This window comes from Taudactylus pleione, unplaced genomic scaffold, assembly GCF_031769625.1.
Source record: "Taudactylus pleione unplaced genomic scaffold, aTauple2 ptg001280l, whole genome shotgun sequence".
Taxonomy (NCBI): domain Eukaryota; kingdom Metazoa; phylum Chordata; class Amphibia; order Anura; family Myobatrachidae; genus Taudactylus; species Taudactylus pleione.
In genome coordinates this window covers 584072-608062 of record NW_028285680.1, presented here as the reverse complement: position 1 = coordinate 608062, position 23991 = coordinate 584072, and the positions used below count along the sequence as shown (strand labels likewise).

Below are 23991 nucleotides of genomic sequence, written 5' to 3'. Positions count from 1 at the left end.
TGCTGCCGGGATGACACTAGCAGCAGTACACAAGATTGCGTACACAGGACACTGAGGTGCGCTAAGTGCTGCCGGGATGACACTAGCGGCAGTACACAAGATTGTGTACACAGGACGCTGAGGTGCGCTAAGTGCTGCCAGGATGACACTAGCAGCAGTACACAAGATTGCGTACACAGGACACTGAGGTGCGCTAAGTGCTGCCGGGATGACACTAGCGGCAGTACACAAGATTGTGTACACAGGACGCTGAGGTGCGCTAAGTGCTGCCAGGATGACACTAGCAGCAGTACACAAGATTGCGTACACAGGACACTGAGGTGCGCTAAGTGCTGCCGGGATGACACTAGCGGCAGTACACAAGATTGTGTACACAGGACGCTGAGGTGCGCTAAGTGCTGCCGGGTTAACACAAGCCGCTGAACGCTGGTTTGCGCACTCTGGACACTGGGAGCAATCTGTGCCGCCTGGGTGACACAAACGCCAGAGGGCAGTAATGCAGACTGTGCCGCCGAGATGACACGAGACGCAGGCAGTATAAATGCGGACAATGCCGCCTAGATGACGCAATCGGCAGGGACAATAAAGCTGACTGAATACTGGGAACTCGACTGAATACAGGAGACAATGCCAGAACCGGAAACACGAGAGACGCTATAACCGGCATCGGAGCAGCATTCACACCAGGAGGAAATAGAGACAGGAACCAATGAAGGTCAATCCCAGCATGACGGACAGGAGGTAGGAGGAGTTTCAGTGAACATTCATCCGGCGTTCACCTCATTCTGAGGACGCATTTCGGTGGTTTGTGACACTCGCCAATGTAATAGGCAGTGACTATATTAAAACTCGCATTTTACAGGCTTTACTATGACTCGCAAAAAAGCATCTTGCATACAGATGTTTCCCCATCCTCTAGATAGAACTCGGGCAATGTGATAGAGTGTGAGAGCTTCACTCACATATATTACGGCCTGAGACCTGGCACATATCACTGCCTGAGACCTGGCACATATCACTGCCTGAGACCTGGCACATATTACTGCCTGAGACCTGGCACATATTACTGCCTGAGACCTGGCACATATTACTGCCTGAGACCTGGCACATATTACTGCCTGAGACCTGGCACATATTACTGCCTGAGACCTGGCATATATTACTGCCTGAGACCTGGCACACATATTACTGCCTGAGAAATCACAAAATCAATAGACCAGCTTCAGGCCAGCGAGTTTATCCTGAGCAGGTCAGAGTAACACGGAAACATGCACATACACAAGATACAAAATAATAATAGGAAAATATAAAATATGTACCATCTCCCCAGAAGCATAACCAGCCCCGGGCTCTGTACAGCCTGTCCTGGTTCTAAAAATACAGGGGCCAAAATGCGTAGAAGGCCCCCTGTATTCTAAGTACCAGTACAGGGCTTTTCTGATATGGTCCTGGTTGTGGAAATACAAGGGACCAAACAAGTATTGGTCCCCTGTAATTTCCATAACCAGCATCAGACTCTTTCTAGCAGGATGCAATGCCACAGCCAGGGTAATCCTTTCACCGGGTTCCCCAGCCAAAGCATTACCCCTGACCACTAGTCAGCCCAGGCCGGGGATTCCTGGGGAGGTGGGGCCCCCCCCCCAAAAAAAAGGGGTCCCTCTCTCCAGGACACCCCAGGCCTAGGCAGATAGCTCTGGGCTATCCCCAGCACCCCTGGCCGGAGTTTACAGATACCTTTCCTCCGCGCGAATGACTGAGGCCCACATGCACCCAGTCATTGCAGAAGCCTCCAGCCAATCAGCGGCGTCTCTGTTGGAGCTGCCAGCTGATTGGCCGTGTGCGGTCAACCTGTCTCCTCCATAGACTTCAATGGTGTGAAATCTCCATAGAAGTCTATTGTGGTAACTGTTACATTGTATCCAATGATGTAACCGCAAGGTTCACCTCATTTGTGTGTGCACATGTATGTTTTAATAAACTTTTTACTGTCACGGTGTGTTCTGTTTTTTTTTTTTTTATTTTGCTGTGGAACTACAGGTACCAGCAGGCCTGTAATGCCCCACATGCTGGTACTTGTGGTCCCACAGCAAAAGATAATATTTTCTAGTTTTTACAAGACACTACACTATCAACCCAGCACCCACTGGCCAGGGGTGTCGGGGATAGCCCCGGGCTCAGCCTATGCCTGGGGTGCCATGGAGTGGGGGACCCCCTTTATTGGGGTGGTCCCACCTCCCCAGGGATCCCCGGCCTAGGCTGTCTAGCGGTCAAGGGTAATGCCATGGTCGGGGGAACCCAGTGAAAGGGTTTCCCTGGCTGTGGCATTAGCCCCCCTTCCCCCCCGCTAGAAAGAATCCGGTGCTGGTTATGGAAATTACAGGGGATCCCTGCTCATTCTGACCATTGTATTTCCACAACCAGGACCGGCTCAGAAAAGCCCTGTGCTGGTGCTTAAAATACAAAGGCCCCCTACGCATTTTGGCCCCTGCATTTTTAGAACCAGGACAGGCTTTAAATAGCCCGATGCTGGGTCTTAAAATACAGGGGCCACCTACACATTTTGGCCCCAACTAGCACAGGCTGTACAGAGCCCGGGGCTGGTTATGCCTCTGGGGACACAGACAGAAGCCTTCACGGATCTCACTGATCTGTGAAGGCTTCTGTATAACTCGGACCTTTTAATGCTAGTTGCGTTAACAGGTGTGAGTTTACATAGGGTAATACTCACAGAGATTCGCATAGCCTAGTAGCCTCGAGCTCAAAAGTTCACAGGCTATTACATTTGCGCGTCCCAGCACCAACTCGCCCCTTCGAAAAATGCAAGAAGGTTCCTAGTTGGATTTTTACTATAACTCGAACCCTATTACATTTGGTCCTATGTGTTTGAACACGGTTTTTAATGTTGCGTATGTGTTCGGACCAACTAGTGCTTAGTTTTCTAATGGTGCGTCCTACTTAAACTGCATGGACATTGTAAGAGGTACACTGCCCCTATGGTGTCGCATGTTATTTCTTCATGAATTTCAAATACTTGTCGTTGTAGACTCAAATGTAGTTATTGTTTCTGTGTTTTTACAAATTTTACATCTTAAGCAGGGTTTAAAGCCTCTTTTCTACTTTTTTTGTTGTAGTCGTGGTTCTTTATCCCTCTAAGGGTGCTCGGGAACAATTTATTCCTTAGATTCTGAGCTCTTTTGTAGATCAGGCAGGGTTTGGGGGCAATATCGGTTTCAGTTTCTCATCTTATTTTCTCCAATGCTTTTGATTGTTCGAATTGCGTAATGAACATTATTTTTCATTTCCTTTTTCTTTTGTTTTTGCTGTAGTCTCCTTTTGTTCCAATGTTTTCCTGTCCAAAGCCTCCACTTCCTCAAAAGCTTTATTCACATTGGTGGCATCATATTTTCTTTCCAGAAATCGTTCTTTCAGACTCGTTGCTTGTGTTCTATACACCTGAACCTCTGTGCAGTTTCGACGTTTTCTTTTAAATTGTCCTTTAGGGATGTTGGAAAGCCATCATGGTTGCTACTGGCTGGAATAAAATTGTTACAATCCACCAGTTTTATAAAGGGTTTCGTCTTGATATGGTTTTCCTCTATGTAGATTTCCAGGACTAGGAATTCTACCTTGTTTTTACTTGTCTTTGCAGTAAATTCTAAGTTGAAAGTGTTCTTATTTATGTGTTCAATGAAGGCTTCCAGTCTGTAGATGTCGTCTATGAATCCTGCCCATAAAAGGACCTCTCCTGCATATGGGTTGTTGTCCCAGATATTGTCATCTTCCCATGTCGCAACGTACCCCGGTGCGAGTTTCGTGCCCATTGCGGTTCCTTTAATTTGCTGGTAGTACTGTATGTCTCGTTAAAGATGAAGTAGTTATGTTGTAAAATGAAAGTAATATCATCCAAGATGAAATTCCTTTGATCGCTATGGAGTTCCGGACTCCTGTGCCAGCATGTTTTTCTGCTCCGCACATCCTTTATCATGTGGGATAACCGAATTAAGTGAGGTGATGTCACATGTCATAAGGGTAAAGTCCTCTCTCCACTCTAGTTCACTAAGAATGTTGAGTATCTGTGTTGTGTCCTTGATATAGCTTTTTTGTTTCTTTGCCATCGGCTGTAGGAAAATATCAATGTATTCAGAGATGTTTGAGGTGATGGAGTCGATACCCACCACTATAGGTCTACTGGGAGGTTTTTCTAGGCACTTGTGGATCTTTGGCAAGTACAGGTATCATGGGATTTTGGTTATATAGTTACAGGTACTCATTTTTGGATAGTATCCCTCTTTCTGCTACTTTCTTCAACAGTATGTCTATTTTTTTGTATGCTGTAGTGGGATCTTTACTCAATGTTTCATCAGTGTTTATATCCGTGAGCATTTTTGTGGCTACCTCCATGTAGATCTTGTGGTCCGGGATAACTAGCCATCGTCATCTGTTGGCTTAATAACAATACTATTGTTCATTTGGAGTTCTTTTAGGGTTCTAGTTTATGTGTTAGAGAGGTTCTGGGTTTTTTTTTGCTGTTTTTGTACTCCTGTATCCTATTGATATCCTCTTCCACCAATTTTAGAAATGTCTCCACAAAAGGGCCCTTCATATGGGCCGTATAGAATTTTGATTTGGGTTTCAGATATGTGTATTTGAACTCTGAAATTTCATCAGTTTTAGTGTTTTCCTTTTTATTTGACATTTAGTTTCCTAATGTATCTGTGTAAATCTATTTAGGTATTAAATTTATTGAGGCCCATGCTCGGGGCAAATATAAGGCCTTTGCAAAGAAGTCTAATTTCTACTTCTGTTAACAGATGCTTACTTAAGTTGAAAATGCCCTCTGGCTTTATTGTTTTCTTAATTTTGGTCTTGCTCCCTGACTTTTTACCTCCTCTTCTTCAGTCTCTGTAACTTCCATTATCTCAGTCTGTGTTATTGTAATGTCCATTATCTCAGGCTGCTACTACTGTATAACGTTTATCTCAGTCTGTGCTACTATAACATCTATTATCTCAGTCTGTGCTACTATAACATCTATTATCTCAGTCTGTTACTGTAACGTCCGTTATCTCAGCCTGTGCTACTAGAACGTCCATTATGTCAGTCTGTGCTGTTAACGTCCATTATCTCAGTCTGTGCTACTGTAACGTCCGTTATCTCAGCCTGCGCTACTGTAACGTCCGTTATCTCAGCCTGCGCTACTGTAACGTCCGTTATCTCAGCCTGCGCTACTGTAACGTCCGTTATCTCAGCCTGCGCTACTGTAACGTCCGTTATCTCAGCCTGCGCTACTGTAACGTCCGTTATCTCAGCCTGCGCTACTGTAACGTCCGTTATCTCAGCCTGCGCTACTGTAACGTCCGTTATCTCAGCCTGCGCTACTGTAACGTCCGTTATCTCAGCCTGCGCTACTGTAACGTCCGTTATCTCAGCCTGCGCTACTGTAACGTCCGTTATCTCAGTCTGCGCTACTGTAACGTCCGTTATCTCGGTCTGCGCTACTGTAACGTCCATTATCTCGGTCTATGCTACTGTGACGCTATTATCTCAGCCTTTGCTACTACTGTATAACGTTTATCTCAGCCTGCGCTACTGTAACGTCCGTTATCTCAGCCTGCGCTTCTGTAACGTCCGTTATCTCAGCCTGCGCTACTGTAACGTCCGTTATCTCAGCCTGCGCTACTGTAACGTCCGTTATCTCAGCCTGCGCTTCTGTAACGTCCGTTATCTCAGCCTGCGCTACTGTAACGTCCGTTATCTCAGCCTGCGCTACTGTAACGTCCGTTATCTCAGCCTGCGCTACTGTAACGTCCATTATCTCGGTCTGCGCTACTGTAACGTCCATTATCTCGGTCTATGCTACTGTGACGCTATTATCTCAGCCTTTGCTACTACTGTATAACGTTTATCTCAGTCTGTGCTACTGTAACGTCCGTTATCTCACCCTGTGCTACTGTAACGTCCATTCTCAGCCTGTGCTACTGTAACGTCCGTTATGTCAGCCTGCGCTACTGTAACGTCCGTTATCTCACCCTGTGCTACTGTAACGTCCATTCTCAGCCTGTGCTACTGTAACGTCCGTTATGTCAGCCTGCGCTACTGTAACGTCCGTTATCTCAGCCTGCGCTACTGTAACGTCCGTTATCTCAGCCTGCGCTACTGTAACGTCCGTTATCTCAGCCTGCGCTACTGTAACGTCCGTTATCTCAGCCTGCGCTACTGTAACGTCCGTTATCTCAGCCTGCGCTACTGTAACGTCCGTTATCTCAGTCTGCGCTACTGTAACGTCCGTTATCTCAGCCTGCGCTACTGTAACGTCCGTTATCTCAGTCTGTGCTAGTGTAACGTCCATTATCTCGGTCTATGCTACTGTGACGCTATTATCTCAGCCTTTGCTACTACTGTATAACGTTTATCTCAGTCTGTGCTACTGTAACGTCCGTTATCTCACCCTGTGCTACTGTAACGTCCGTTATCTCACCCTGTTATTATTATTATCCTTTATTTATATGGCGCCACAAAGGTTCCACAGCGCCTTACACAGTACATAAATGAGCACACAAGAAAAACAGTTAATAGTAATACAAAACAATGCAGGACAAGGACAAGGTTATAAACTCAGCTGCAAAACACAAGCAGCAGGACATGAGCAACCAGGTGTTAGGTGCCGTTGTGGGGAGTTAGGAGTAAATGATACTATAAGTAGGGGGAGGAGAAACACGTGAGGATGAGGGCCCTGCTCGTGAGAGCTTACATTCTAAAAGGAAGGGCAGACAGACAGGGGAGACACAGAGGGGTAGATAGTGAAGAAGGAGCATGGAGCAGTGGGTTAGGATATGTGCTGCGGAATGTTTGTGTATAAGATGACCTGATGCTATGTAAAAATTAAGTCATTCATACATCTATCTCTATGATAGAAAATAGATTGTTTGTGTTATTTACATGAGAGATGTACAAAGTAAAGTAGAAGCACTTTAATTTGTGTGTTACCCTGTGCTACTGTAACGTCCGTTATCTCAGTCTGTGCTACTGTAACGTCCGTTATCTCAGTCTGTGCTACTGTAACGTCCGTTATCTCAGTCTGTGCTACTGTAACGTCCGTTATCTCAGTCTGTGCTACTGTAACGTCCGTTATCTCAGTCTGTGTTACTGTAATGTCAGTTCTCAGTCTGTGCTACTACTGTATAACGTTTATCTCAGTCTGTGCTTCTGTAACGTATCTATCTGCCTTCCTATCCTCTGACTATGCTATTATAGCCTGATATTAGAATACTTCTAGTATATGGATTTGCCATTGTGCTGTGTGGAAGAGATGCCAGGACACATGAATGTAAGGACAATTTATTGCAGGTTATTGTTGCCTGGAATCAGAGCTCAGAGAACGTGTTTGGGTAACACACGCTAATAGTGATAATACACTTATGCCTGGACGCACCACATCGGGTGTCAGTGATGGTCACGGATGGCTGTGATAGGTCACTAGAAATCCTAAGACAATCATTACTTCCCAGTCAGTTTTATCACCGCAGAGACCATTGCTCCAATACCGTCAAATATTCTGTGGAGCGGAGCTTGGCCCATGAAGGCTGGGGTGGTGACCACGCTGTGTGTCTTATCCACGTGCACCTCGTGGAACATGAAGAGTTAAGGAGAAGAAACAATTCTGATGCAATTTAATAAAATGCATCACATCTATCCTATACTGAATCCACACACACTGCACTCATGAAGTGTCCACTCAGATGGCTCAACATCTGCAGCACTCCAACCCACTGGGATAGAATCCCGACAGCTACCTGGTACGTACCCTAAATGTAACCCTCCCTCCCCACAGCCTAACCCTAACCTTCACCCCCTGCAGCCTCAACCCTCCCCCCCCCCCCCCTGCAGTCCAACCCTCCCCCTAACCTCAAAACTTTCCATCAGGATGCTTGCGCCAGGATTCTGACTGGTGTTGGTATTACAGCGCCGTCATTCTCAGCGCAGCATCCCGAGCACCGGGATTATAACTACATCCTGTTCACATCAGTATATCACACACTAGTGAGCTATTAGTGCTGTACCATGTATGCTGTATCACACACTAGTGATCTATTAGTGCTGTACCATGTATGCTAGATCACACACTAGTGAGCTATTAGTGCTGTACCATGTATGCTGCTCACATCAGTATATCACACTAGTGAGCTATTAGTGCTGTACCATGTATGCTGTTCACATCAGTATATCACACACTAGTGAGTTATTAGTGCTGTACCATGTATGCTGTTCACATCAGTATATCACACACTAGTGAGCTATTAGTGCTGTACCATGTATGCTGTTCACATCAGTATATCACACACTAGTGAGTTATTAGTGCTGTACCATGTATGCTGTTCACATCAGTATATCACACACTAGTGAGCTATTAGTGCTGTACCATGTATGCTGTTCACATCAGTATATCACACACTAGTGAGCTATTAGTGCTGTACCATGTATGCTGTTCACATCAGTATATCACACACTAGTGAGTTATTAGTGCTGTACCATGTATGCTGTTCACATCAGTATATCACACACTAGTGAGTTATTAGTGCTGTACCATGTATGCTGTTCACATCAGTATATCACACACTAGTGAGCTATTAGTGCTGTACCATGTATGCTGTTCACATCAGTATATCACACACTAGTGAGCTATTAGTGCAGTACCATGTATGCTGCTCACAGCAGTATATCACACACTAGTGAGCTATTAGTGCTGTACCATGTATGCTGTTCACATCAGTATATCACACTAGTGAGCTATTAGTGCTGTACCATGTATGCTGTTCACATCAGTATATCACACACTAGTGAGCTATTAGAGCTGCACCATGTATGCTATATCACACACTAGTGATCTATTAGTGCTGTACCATGTATGCTATATCACACACTAGTGAGCTATTAGTGCTGTACCATGTATGCTGCTCACATCAGTATATCACACACTAGTGAGCTATTAGTGCCGTACCATGTATGCTGCTCGCAGCAGTATATCACACACTAGTGAGCTATTAGTGCTGTACCATGTATGCTGGTCACATCAGTATATCACACTAGTGAGCTATTAGTGCTGTACCATGTATGCTGTTCACATCAGTATATCCCACACTAGTGAGCTATTAGTGCTGTACCATGTATGCTGTTCACATCAGTATATCCCACACTAGTGAGCTATTAGTGCTGTACCATGTATGCTGTTCACATCAGTATATCCCACACTAGTGAGCTATTAGTGCTGTACCATGTATGCTGTTCACATCAGTATATCCCACACTAGTGAGCTATTAGTGCTGTACCATGTATGCTGTTCACATCAGTATATCCCACACTAGTGAGCTATTAGTGCTGTACCATGTATGCTGTTCACATCAGTATATCCCACACTAGTGAGCTATTAGTGCTGTACCATGTATGCTGTTCACATCAGTATATCACACACTAGTGAGCTATTAGTGCCGTACCAGGTATGCTGTTCACATCAGTATATCACACTAGTGAGCTATTAGTGCTGTACCATGTATGCTGTTCACATCAGTATATCACACTAGTGAGCTATTAGTGCAGTACCATGTATGCTGTTCACATCAGTATATCCCACACTAGTGAGCTATTAGTGCTGTACCATGTATGCTGTTCACATCAGTATATCCCACACTAGTGAGCTATTAGTGCTGTACCATGTATGCTGTTCACATCAGTATATCACACACTAGTGAGCTATTAGTGCTGTACCATGTATGCTGTTCACATCAGTATATCACACACTAGTGAGCTATTAGTGCAGTACCATGTATGCTGTTCACATCAGTATATCACACACTAGTGAGCTATTAGTGCTGTACCATGTATGCTATATCACACACTAGGGATCTATTAGTGCTGTACCATGTATGCTATATCACACACTAGTGAGCTATTAGTGCTGTACCATGTATGCTGCTCACATCAGTATATCACACTAGTGAGCTATTAGTGCTGTACCATGTATGCTGCTCACATCAGTATATCACACACTAGTGAGCTATTAGTGCCGTACCATGTATGCTGCTCGCAGCAGTATATCACACACTAGTGAGCTATTAGTGCTGTACCATGTATGCTGGTCACATCAGTATATCACACTAGTGAGCTATTAGTGCTGTACCATGTATGCTGTTCACATCAGTATATCCCACACTAGTGAGCTATTAGTGCTGTACCATGTATGCTGTTCACATCAGTATATCCCACACTAGTGAGCTATTAGTGCTGTACCATGTATGCTGTTCACATCAGTATATCCCACACTAGTGAGCTATTAGTGCAGTACCATGTATGCTGTTCACCCACACTAGCGAGCTATTAGTGATACACCGTGTACACTGCCTACAATAGTATCACACACACTAGTGAGCTATTGGTGCTGCACTGTGTACACTGCCTACAATAGTATCACCCACACTAGCGAGCTATTAGTGATACACCGTGTACACTGCCTACAATACTATCACACACACACTAGCGAGCTATTGGTGCTGCACTGTGTATGCTCTTCACATACACAGTAACGAAAGGAAGTTTCTTTTTTACTTACTATAAAACCTTTACATTGTGGTGCCAGTGTGGATTAATGCATTACTGGGAGGCACTATAAAGCTTTATCCCGACCATAAGGCTCACTGACTTACATCTCAATTTAAAACAACCATGAGATGCCTCGTGGAGTTCAACCCATTGGCGCCATCTTCAGCCAGGGACGGTAGGACAGTAGATCTCAAACTCTGTCCTCAGAAGCCCACACAGGTCACGTTTTCCACACCGATACCGGCATCAAGGGTCAGGCATTGCATACACTAGCCGGACCTGGATGTAATTCAGCACAGGAATCGATTTTTGGTGAAAATAATACTCCTTTCCTCTTTTTTATGATCATACAAACGCGCTCTGATTACCAGTGCTGGGACTTTTCTCCCCCAAACTGACCGTATCTGTCATTGTCTCCATATCGGATGTTACCGTTTGAAAACATTAGATACATTGTGTGTTACTACTTGTTACCTACTTGGAACACAGCAGTCGAAATTATATATGATTATTATACCCATGTGACCAAGGTCCTTGTGGCCAAAGACAATTCGCCCCTATTATTATTATCATTTATTTATACCTATGGTGAGGTTTTCCTTGCTAGCTAGCACTACCGGTCACTAGGAGGTGCCTTATTACTATATTACTGCTGTACATAATTTATACCTATGGTGATGTTTTCCTTGCTAGCTAGCACTACCGGTCACTAGGAGGTGCCTTATTACTATATTACTGCTGTAATTTTATTTATACCTATGGTGATGTTTTCCTTGCTAGCTAGCACTACCGGTCACTAGGAGGTGCCTTATTACTATATTACTGCTGTACATTATTTATACCTATGGTGAGGTTTTCCTTGCTAGCTAGCACTACCGGTCACTAGGAGGTGTCTTATTCCTATATTACTGCTGTACATTATTTATACCTATGGTGATGTTTTCCTTGCTAGCTAGCACTACCGGTCACTAGGAGGTGCCTTATTACTATATTACAGCTGTACATTATTTATACCTATGGTGAGGTTTTCCTTGCTAGCTAGCACTACCGGTCACTAGGAGGTGCCTTATTACTATATTACTGCTGTACATTATTTATACCTATGGTGAGGTTTTCCTTGCTAGCTAGCACTACCGGTCACTAGGAGGTGTATTATTACTATATTACTGCTGTACATTATTTATACCTATGGTGAGCTTTTCCTTGCTAGCTAGCACTACCGGTCACTAGGAGGTGCCTTATTACTATATTACTGCTGTACATTATTAATACCTATGGTGAGCTTTTCCTTGCTAGCTAGCACTACCGGTCACTAGGAGGTGCCTTATTACTATATTACTGCTGTACATTATTTATACCTATGGTGATGTTTTCCTTGCTAGCTAGCACTACCGGTCACTAGGAGGTGTCTTATTACTATATTACTGCTGTACATTATTTATACCTATGGTGATGTTTTCCTTGCTAGCTAGCACTACCGGTCACTAGGAGGTGCATTATTACTATATTACTGCTGTACATTATTTATACCTATGGTGAGGTTTTCCTTGCTAGCTAGCACTACCGGTCACTAGGAGGTGCCTTATTACTATATTACTGCTGTACATTATTTATACCTATGGTGATGTTTTCCTTGCTAGCTAGCACTACCGGTCACTAGGAGGTGCCTTATTACTATATTACTGCTGTACATTATTTATACCTATGGTGAGCTTTTCCTTGCTAGCTAGCACTACCGGTCACTAGGAGGTGCCTTATTACTATATTACTGCTGTACATTATTTCTACCTATGGTGATGTTTTCCTTGCTAGCTAGCACTACAGGTCACTAGGAGGTGTCTTATTACTATATTACTGCTGTACATTATTTATAGCTATGGTGATGTTTTCCTTGCTAGCTAGCACTACCGGTCACTAGGAGGTGTCTTATTACTATATTACTGCTGTACATTATTTATAGCTATGGTGATGTTTTCCTTGCTAGCTAGCACTACCGGTCACTAGGAGGTACCTTATTACTATATTACTGCTGTACATTATTTATAGCTATGGTGAGGTTTTCTTTCCTAGCTAGCACTACCGGTCACTAGGAGGTGCCTTATTAATATATTACTGCTGTACATTATTTATACCTATGGTGAGGTTTTCCTTGCTAGCTAGCACTACCGGTCACTAGGAGGTGCCTTATTACTATATTACTGCTGTACATTATTTACTACAGGTAACTAGGAGGTGTATTATTACTATACTACTGCTGTATATTTATTTATACCTATGGTGAGGTTTTCCTTGCTAGCTAGCACTACCGGTCACTAGGAGGTGCCTTATTACTATATTACTGCTGTACATTATTTACTACAGGTAACTAGGAGGTGTATTATTACTATACTACTGCTGTATATTTATCTATAGCTATGGTGATGTTTTCCTTGCTAGCTAGCACTACCGGTCACTAGGAGGTGTATTATTACTATATTACTGCTGTACATTATTTATACCTATGGTGAGGTTTTCCTTGCTAGCTAGCACTACCGGTCACTAGGAGGTGTCTTATTACTATATTACTGCTGTACATTATTTATACCTATGGTGATGTTTTCCTTGCTAGCTAGCACTACCGGTCACTAGGAAGTGCCTTATTACTATATTACTGCTGTACATTATTTATACCTATGGTGAGGTTTTCCTTGCTAGCTAGCACTACCGGTCAATAGGAAGTGCCTTATTACTATATTACTGCTGTACATTATTTATACCTATGGTGAGGTAGTCCTTGCTAGCTAGCACTACCGGTCACTAGGAGGTGCCTTATTACTATATTACTGCTGTACATTATTTATACCTATGGTGATGTTTTCTTTGCTAGCTAGCACTACCGGTCACTAGGAGGTGCCTTATTACTATATTACAGCTGTACATTATTTATACCTATAGTGATGTTTTCCTTGCTAGCTAGCACTACCGGTCACTAGGAGGTGCCTTATTACTATATTACTGCTGTACATTTATTTATACCTATGGTGATGTTTTCCTTGCTAGCTAGCACTACCGGTCACTAGGAGGTGTCTTATTACTATATTACTGCTGTACATTATTTATACCTATGGTGAGGTTTTCCTTGCTAGCTAGCACTACCGGTCACTAGGAAGTGCCTTATTACTATATTACTGCTGTACATTATTTATACCTACGGTGAGGTTTTCCTTGCTAGCTAGCACTACCGGTCACTAGGAGGTGTATTATTACTATATTACTGCTGTACATTATTTATACCTACGGTGATGTTTTCCTTGCTAGCTAGCACTACCGGTCACTAGGAGGTGCCTTATTACTATATTACTGCTGTACATTATTTATACCTATGGTGAGGTTTTCCTTGCTAGCTAGCACTACCGGTCACTAGGAGGTGTCTTATTACTATATTACTGCTGTACATTATTTATACCTATGGTGAGATTTTCCTTGCTAGCTAGCACTACCGGTCACTAGGAGGTGCCTTATTACTATATTACTGCTGTACATTATTTATACCTATGGTGAGATTTTCCTTGCTAGCTAGCACTACCGGTCACTAGGAGGTGTATTATTACTATATTACTGCTGTATATTATCTATACCTATGGTGAGGTTTTCCTTGCTAGCTAGCACTACCGGTCACTAGGAGGTGCCTTATTACTATATTACTGCTGTACATTTATTTATACCTATGGTGATGTTTTCTTTGCTAGCTAGCACTACCGGTCACTAGGAGGTGCCTTATTACTATATTACTGCTGTACATTATTTATACCTATAGTGATGTTTTCTTTGCTAGCTAGCACTACCGGTCACTAGGAGGTGCCTTATTACTATATTACTGCTGTACATTATTTATACCTATGGTGATGTTTTCCTTGCTAGCTAGCACTACCGGTCACTAGGAGGTGCCTTATTACTATATTACTGCTGTACATTATTTATACCTATGGTGATGTTTTCCTTGCTAGCTAGTACTACCGGTCACTAGGAGGTGCCTTATTACTATATTACTGCTGTACATTATTTATACCTATGGTGATGTTTTCCTTGCTAGCGAGCACTAACGGTCACTAGGAGGTGTCTTATTACTATATTACTGCTGTACATTATTTATACCTATAGTGATGTTTTCTTTGCTAGCTAGCACTACCGGTCACTAGGAGATGCCTTATTACTATATTACTGCTGTACATTATTTATAACTATGGAGAGGTTTTCTTTGCTAGCTAGCACTACCGGTCACTTGGAGGTGCCTTATTACTATATTACTGCTGTACATTATTTATACCTATGGTGATGTTTTCCTTGCTAGCTAGCACTACCGGTCACTTGGAGGTGCCTTATTACTATATTACTGCTGTACATTTATTTATACCTATGGTGAGGTTTTCCTTGCTAGCTAGCACTACCGGTCACTAGGAGGTGTCTTATTACTATATTACTGCTGTACATTATTTATACCTATGGTGAGGTTTTCTTTGCTAGCTAGCACTACCGGTCACTAGGAGGTGCCTTATTACTATATATCTGCTGTACATTATTTATACCCTGAGGTTTTCCTTGCTAGCTAGCACTACCGGTCACAAGGAGGTGTCTATTACTATATTACAGCTGTACATTATTTATACCTAAGGTGAGGTTTTCCTTGCTAGCTAGCACTACCGGTCACTAGGAGGTGCCTTATTACTATATTACTGCTGTACATTATTTATACCTATGGTGATATTTTCCTTGCTAGCTAGCACTACCGGTCACTAGGAGGTGCCTTATTACTATATTACTGCTGTACATTATTTATACCTATGGTGATGTTTTCCTTGCTAGCTAGCACTACCGGTCACTAGGAGGTGTCTTATTACTATATTACTGCTGTACATTATTTATACCTATGGTGAGGTTTTCCTTGCTAGCTAGCACTACCGGTCACTAGGAGGTGTCTTATTACTATATTACTGCTGTACATTATTTATACCTATGGTGATGTTTTCCTTGCTAGCTAGCACTACCGGTCACTAGGAGGTGTCTTATTACTATATTACTGCTGTACATTATTTATACCTATGGTGAGGTTTTCTTTGCTAGCTAGCACTACCGGTCACTAGGAGGTGCCTTATTACTATATATCTGCTGTACATTATTTATACCCTGAGGTTTTCCTTGCTAGCTAGCACTACCGGTCACAAGGAGGTGTCTATTACTATATTACAGCTGTACATTATTTATACCTAAGGTGAGGTTTTCCTTGCTAGCTAGCACTACCGGTCACTAGGAGGTGCCTTATTACTATATTACTGCTGTACATTATTTATACCTATGGTGATATTTTCCTTGCTAGCTAGCACTACCGGTCACTAGGAGGTGCCTTATTACTATATTACTGCTGTACATTATTTATACCTATGGTGATGTTTTCCTTGCTAGCTAGCACTACCGGTCACTAGGAGGTGTCTTATTACTATATTACTGCTGTACATTATTTATACCTATGGTGAGGTTTTCCTTGCTAGCTAGCACTACCGGTCACTAGGAGGTGTCTTATTACTATATTACTGCTGTACATTATTTATACCTATGGTGATGTTTTCCTTGCTAGCTAGCACTACCGGTCACTAGGAAGTGCCTTATTACTATATTACTGCTGTACATTATTTATACCTATGGTGAGGTTTTCCTTGCTAGCTAGCACTACCGGTCACTAGGAGGTGCATTATTACTATATTACTGCTGTACATTTATTTATACCTATGGTGAGGTTTTCCTTGCAAGCTAGCACTACCGGTCACTAGGAGGTGTCTTATTACTATATTACTGCTGTACATTATTTATACCTATGGTGATGTTTTCCTTGCTAGCTAGCACTACCGGTCACTAGGAGGTGTCTTATTACTATATTACAGCTGTACATTATTTATACCTATGGTGAGGTTTTCCTTGCAAGCTAGCACTACCGGTCACTAGGAGGTGTCTTATTACTATATTACTGCTGTACATTATTTATACCTATGGTGATGTTTTCCTTGCTAGCTAGCACTACCGGTCACTAGGAGGTGTCTTATTACTATATTACAGCTGTACATTATTTATACCTATGGTGATGTTTTCCTTGCTAGCTAGCACTACCGGTCACTAGGAGGTGCATTATTACTATATTACTGCTGTACATTTATTTATACCTATGGTGAGGTTTTCCTTGCTAGCTAGCACTACCGGTCACTAGGAGGTGTCTTATTACTATATTACTGCTGTACATTATTTATAGCTATGGTGATGTTTTCCTTGCTAGCGAGCACTACCGGTCACTAGGAGGTGTATTATTACTATATTACTGCTGTACATTATTTATACCTATGGTGATGTTTTCCTTGCTAGCTAGCACTACCGGTCACTAGGAGGTGCCTTATTACTATATTACTGCTGTACATTATTTATACCTATGGTGAGGTTTTCCTTGCTAGCTAGCACTACCGGTCACTAGGAGGTGCCTTATTACTATATTACTGCTGTACATTATTTATACCTATGGTGATGTTTTCCTTGCTAGCTAGCACTACCGGTCACTAGGAGGTGCCTTATTACTATATTACTGCTGTACATTATTTATACCTATGGTGAGGTTTTCCTTGCTAGCTAGCACTACCGGTCACTAGGAGGTGTCTTATTACTATATTACTGCTGTACATTATTTATACCTATGGTGATGTTTTCCTTGCTAGCTAGCACTACCGGTCACTAGGAGGTGTATTATTACTATATTACTGCTGTACATTATTTATACCTATGGTGAGGTTTTCCTTGCTAGCTAGTACTACCGGTCACTAGGAGGTGCATTATTACTATATTACTGCTGTACATTATTTATACCTATGGTGATGTTTTCCTTGCTAGCTAGTACTACCGGTCACTAGGAGGTGCATTATTACTATATTACTGCTGTACATTTATTTATACCTATGGTGAGGTTTTCCTTGCTAGCTAGCACTACCGGTCACTAGGAGGTGTCTTATTACTATATTACTGCTGTACATTATTTATACCTATGGTGATGTTTTCCTTGCTAGCTAGCACTACCGGTCACTAGGAGGTGCCTTATTACTATATTACTGCTGTACATTATTTATACCTATGGTGAGGTTTTCCTTGCTAGCTAGCACTACCGGTCACTAGGAGGTGCCTTATTACTATATTACTGCTGTACATTATTTATACCTATGGTGATGTTTTCCTTGCTAGCTAGCACTACCGGTCACTAGGAGGTGTCTTATTACTATATTACTGCTGTACATTATTTATAGCTATGGTGATGTTTTCCTTGCTAGCTAGCACTACCGGTCACTAGGAGGTGCCTTATTACTATATTACTGCTGTACATTTATTTATACCTATAGTGATGTTTTCCTTGCTAGCTAGCACTACCGGTCACTAGGAGGTGCCTTATTACTATATTACTGCTGTACATTTATTTATACCTATGGTGATGCTTTCCTTGCTAGCTAGCACTACCGGTCACTAGGAGGTGCCTTATTACTATATTACTGCTGTATATTTATTTATACCTATGGTGATGCTTTCCTTGCTAGCTAGCACTACCGGTCACTAGGAGGTGCCTTATTACTATATTACTGCTGTATATTTATTTATACCTATGGTGATGCTTTCCTTGCTAGCTAGCACTACCGGTCACTAGGAGGTGCCTTATTACTATATTACTGCTGTATATTTATTTATACCTATGGTGATGTTTCCCTTGCTAGCTAGCACTACCGGTCACTAGGAGGTGCATTATTACTATATTACTGCTGTACATTTATTTATACCTATGGTGATGTTTTCCTTGCTAGCTAGCACTACCGGTCACTAGGAGGTGCCTTATTACTATATTACTGCTGTATATTTATTTATACCTATGGTGATGTTTTCCTTGCTAGCTAGCACTACCGGTCACTAGGAGGTGCCTTATTACTATATTACTGCTGTACATTATTTATACCTATGGTGATGTTTTCCTTGCTAGCTAGCACTACCGGTCACTAGGAGGTGCCTTATTACTATATTACTGCTGTACATTATTTATACCTATGGTGATGTTTTCCTTGCTAGCTAGCACTACCGGTCACTAGGAGGTGTCTTATTACTATATTACTGCTGTACATTATTTATACCTATGGTGATGTTTTCCTTGCTAGCTAGCACTACCGGTCACTAGGAGGTGCCTTATTACTATATTACTGCTGTACATTATTTATACCTATGGTGATGTTTTCCTTGCTAGCTAGCACTACCGGTCACTAGGAGGTGCCTTATTACTATATTACTGCTGTACATTATTTATACCTATGGTGAGGTTTTCCTTGCTAGCTAGCACTACCGGTCACTAGGAGGTGTATTATTACTATATTACTGCTGTACATTATTTATACCTATGGTGATGTTTTCCTTGCTAGCTAGCACTACCGGTCACTAGGAGGTGCCTTATTACTATATTACTGCTGTATATTTATTTATACCTATGGTGATGTTTTCCTTGCTAGCTAGCACTACCGGTCACTAGGAGGTGCCTTATTACTATATTACTGCTGTACATTATTTATACCTATGGTGAGGTTTTCCTTGCTAGCTAGCACTACCGGTCACTAGGAGGTGCCTTATTAGTATATTACTGCTGTATATTTATTTATACCTATGGTGATGTTTTCCTTGCTAGCTAGCACTACCGGTCACTAGGAGGTGCCTTATTACTATATTACTGCTGTACATTATTTATACCTATGGTGATATTTTCCTTGCTAGCTAGCACTACAGGTCACTAGGAGGTGCCTTATTACTATATTACTGCTGTACATTATTTATGCCTATGGTGATGTTTTCCATGCTAGCTAGCACTACCGGTCACTAGGAGGTGCGTTATTACTATATTACTGCTGTACATTATTTATACCTATGGTGAGGTAGTCCTTGCTAGCTAGCACTACCGGTCACTAGGAGGTGCCTTATTACTATATTACTGCTTTACATTATTTATACCTATGGTGAGGTATTCCTTGCTAGCTAGCACTACAGGTCACTAGGAGGTGTCTTATTACTATATTACTGCTGTACATTATTTATACCTATGGTGATGTTTTCCTTGCTAGCTAGCACTACCGGTCACTAGGAGGTGCCTTATTACTATATTACTGCTGTACATTATTTCTACCTACGGTGCCTTATTACTATATTACTGCTGTACATTATTTATACCTATGGTGAGGTTTTCCATGCTAGCTAGCACTACCGGTCACTAGGAGGTGTATTATTACTATATTACTGCTGTACATTATTTATACCTATGGTGATGTTTTCCTTGCTAGCTAGCACTACCGGTCACTAGGAGGTGTATTATTACTATATTACTGCTGTACATTATTTATACCTATGGTGAGGTTTTCCTTGCTAGCTAGCACTACCGGTCACTAGGAGGTGTCTTATTACTATATTACTGCTGTACATTATTTATACCTATGGTGATGTTTTCCTTGCTAGCTAGCACTACCGGTCACTAGGAGGTGCCTTATTACTATATTACTGCTGTACATTATTTATACCTATGGTGAGGTTTTCCTTGCTAGCTAGCACTACCGGTCACTAGGAGGTGCCTTATTACTATATTACTGCTGTACATTATTTATACCTATGGTGATGTTTTCCTTGCTAGCTAGCACTACCGGTCACTAGGAGGTGTCTTATTACTATATTACTGCTGTACATTATTTATAGCTATGGTGATGTTTTCCTTGCTAGCTAGCACTACCGGTCACTAGGAGGTGCCTTATTACTATATTACTGCTGTACATTTATTTATACCTATAGTGATGTTTTCCTTGCTAGCTAGCACTACCGGTCACTAGGAGGTGCCTTATTACTATATTACTGCTGTACATTTATTTATACCTATGGTGATGCTTTCCTTGCTAGCTAGCACTACCGGTCACTAGGAGGTGCCTTATTACTATATTACTGCTGTATATTTATTTATACCTATGGTGATGCTTTCCTTGCTAGCTAGCACTACCGGTCACTAGGAGGTGCCTTATTACTATATTACTGCTGTATATTTATTTATACCTATGGTGATGTTTCCCTTGCTAGCTAGCACTACCGGTCACTAGGAGGTGCATTATTACTATATTACTGCTGTACATTTATTTATACCTATGGTGATGTTTTCCTTGCTAGCTAGCACTACCGGTCACTAGGAGGTGCCTTATTACTATATTACTGCTGTATATTTATTTATACCTATGGTGATGTTTTCCTTGCTAGCTAGCACTACCGGTCACTAGGAGGTGCCTTATTACTATATTACTGCTGTACATTATTTATACCTATGGTGATGTTTTCCTTGCTAGCTAGCACTACCGGTCACTAGGAGGTGCCTTATTACTATATTACTGCTGTACATTATTTATACCTATGGTGATGTTTTCCTTGCTAGCTAGCACTACCGGTCACTAGGAGGTGTCTTATTACTATATTACTGCTGTACATTATTTATACCTATGGTGATGTTTTCCTTGCTAGCTAGCACTACCGGTCACTAGGAGGTGCCTTATTACTATATTACTGCTGTACATTATTTATACCTATGGTGATGTTTTCCTTGCTAGCTAGCACTACCGGTCACTAGGAGGTGCCTTATTACTATATTACTGCTGTACATTATTTATACCTATGGTGAGGTTTTCCTTGCTAGCTAGCACTACCGGTCACTAGGAGGTGTATTATTACTATATTACTGCTGTACATTATTTATACCTATGGTGATGTTTTCCTTGCTAGCTAGCACTACCGGTCACTAGGAGGTGCCTTATTACTATATTACTGCTGTATATTTATTTATACCTATGGTGATGTTTTCCTTGCTAGCTAGCACTACCGGTCACTAGGAGGTGCCTTATTACTATATTACTGCTGTACATTATTTATACCTATGGTGAGGTTTTCCTTGCTAGCTAGCACTACCGGTCACTAGGAGGTGCCTTATTAGTATATTACTGCTGTATATTTATTTATACCTATGGTGATGTTTTCCTTGCTAGCTAGCACTACCGGTCACTAGGAGGTGCCTTATTACTATATTACTGCTGTACATTATTTATACCTATGGTGATATTTTCCTTGCTAGCTAGCACTACAGGTCACTAGGAGGTGCCTTATTACTATATTACTGCTGTACATTATTTATGCCTATGGTGATGTTTTCCATGCTAGCTAGCACTACCGGTCACTAGGAGGTGCGTTATTACTATATTACTGCTGTACATTATTTATACCTATGGTGAGGTAGTCCTTGCTAGCTAGCACTACCGGTCACTAGGAGGTGCCTTATTACTATATTACTGCTTTACATTATTTATACCTATGGTGAGGTATTCCTTGCTAGCTAGCACTACAGGTCACTAGGAGGTGTCTTATTACTATATTACTGCTGTACATTATTTATACCTATGGTGATGTTTTCCTTGCTAGCTAGCACTACCGGTCACTAGGAGGTGCCTTATTACTATATTACTGCTGTACATTATTTCTACCTACGGTGCCTTATTACTATATTACTGCTGTACATTATTTATACCTATGGTGAGGTTTTCCATGCTAGCTAGCACTACCGGTCACTAGGAGGTGTATTATTACTATATTACTGCTGTACATTATTTATACCTATGGTGATGTTTTCCTTGCTAGCTAGCACTACCGGTCACTAGGAGGTGTATTATTACTATATTACTGCTGTACATTATTTATACCTATGGTGAGGTTTTCCTTGCTAGCTAGCACTACCGGTCACTAGGAGGTGTCTTATTACTATATTACTGCTGTACATTATTTATACCTATGGTGATGTTTTCCTTGCTAGCTAGCACTACCGGTCACTAGGAGGTGTCTTATTACTATATTGCTGCTGTACATTATTTATACCTATGGTGAGGTTTTCCTTGCTAGCTAGCACTACCGGTCACTAGGAGGTGCATTATTACTATATTACTGCTGTACATTTATTTATACCTATGGTGATGTTTCCCTTGCTAGCTAGCACTACCGGTCACTAGGAGGTGTCTTATTACTATATTACTGCTGTACATTATTTATACCTATGGTGATGTTTTCCTTGCTAGCTAGCACTACCGGTCACTAGGAAGTGCCTTATTACTATATTACTGCTGTACATTATTTATACCTATGGTGATGTTATCCTTGCTAGCTAGCACTACCGGTCACTAGGAAGTGCCTTATTACTATATTACTGCTGTACATTATTTATACCTATGGTGATGTTTTCCTTGCTAGCTAGCACTACCGGTCACTAGGAGGTGCCTTATTACTATATTACTGCTGTACATTTATTTATACCTATGGTGAGGTTTTCCTTGCTAGCTAGCACTACCGGTCACTAGGAGGTGTCTTATTACTATATTACTGCTGTACATTATTTATACCTATGGTGATGTTTTCCTTGCTAGCTAGCACTACCGGTCACTAGGAGGTGCCTTATTACTATATTACTGCTGTACATTATTTATACCTATGGTGATGTTTTCCTTGCTAGCTAGCACTACCGGTCACTAGGAGGTGCCTTATTACTATATTACTGCTGTACATTTATTTATACCTATGGTGAGGTTTTCCTTGCTAGCTAGCACTACCGGTCACTAGGAGGTGCCTTATTACTATATTACTGCTGTACATTTATTTATACCTATGGTGAGGTTTTCCTTGCAAGCTAGCACTACCGGTCACTAGGAGGTGTCTTATTACTATATTACTGCTGTACATTATTTATACCTATGGTGATGTTTTCCTTGCTAGCTAGCACTACCGGTCACTAGGAGGTGCCTTATTACTATATTACTGCTGTACATTATTTATACCTATGGTGATGTTTTCCTTGCTAGCTAGTACTACCGGTCACTAGGAGGTGCATTATTACTATATTACTGCTGTACATTTATTTATACCTATGGTGAGGTTTTCCTTGCTAGCTAGCACTACCGGTCACTAGGAGGTGTCTTATTACTATATTACTGCTGTACATTATTTATACCTATGGTGATGTTTTCCTTGCTAGCTAGCACTACCGGTCACTAGGAGGTGCCTTATTACTATATTACTGCTGTACATTATTTATACCTATGGTGAGGTTTTCCTTGCTAGCTAGCACTACCGGTCACTAGGAGGTGCCTTATTACTATATTACTGCTGTACATTATTTATACCTATGGTGAGGTTTTCCTTGCTAGCTAGCACTACCGGTCACTAGGAGGTGTATTATTACTATATTACTGCTGTACATTATTTATACCTATGGTGATGTTTTCCTTGCTAGCTAGCACTACCGGTCACTAG

At 41.7% G+C, this 23991-nt stretch overlaps 1 protein-coding gene across 1 annotated transcript in view; it reads right to left on the bottom strand.

The window, feature by feature from the left end:
- Positions 1-7322: 7322 nt before the first annotated feature.
- LOC148443401 (glutamine amidotransferase-like class 1 domain-containing protein 3, mitochondrial) overlaps positions 7323-23991 on the bottom strand; it is an 84926-nt gene continuing 68257 nt past the window's right edge. Inside the window, exon 7 of the mRNA XM_088462880.1 lies at positions 7323-7626. Coding sequence (XP_088319006.1) covers positions 7498-7626 — 129 coding nt within the window. The 3' untranslated portion in view covers positions 7323-7497. The remainder of the gene's footprint in view (positions 7627-23991) is intronic.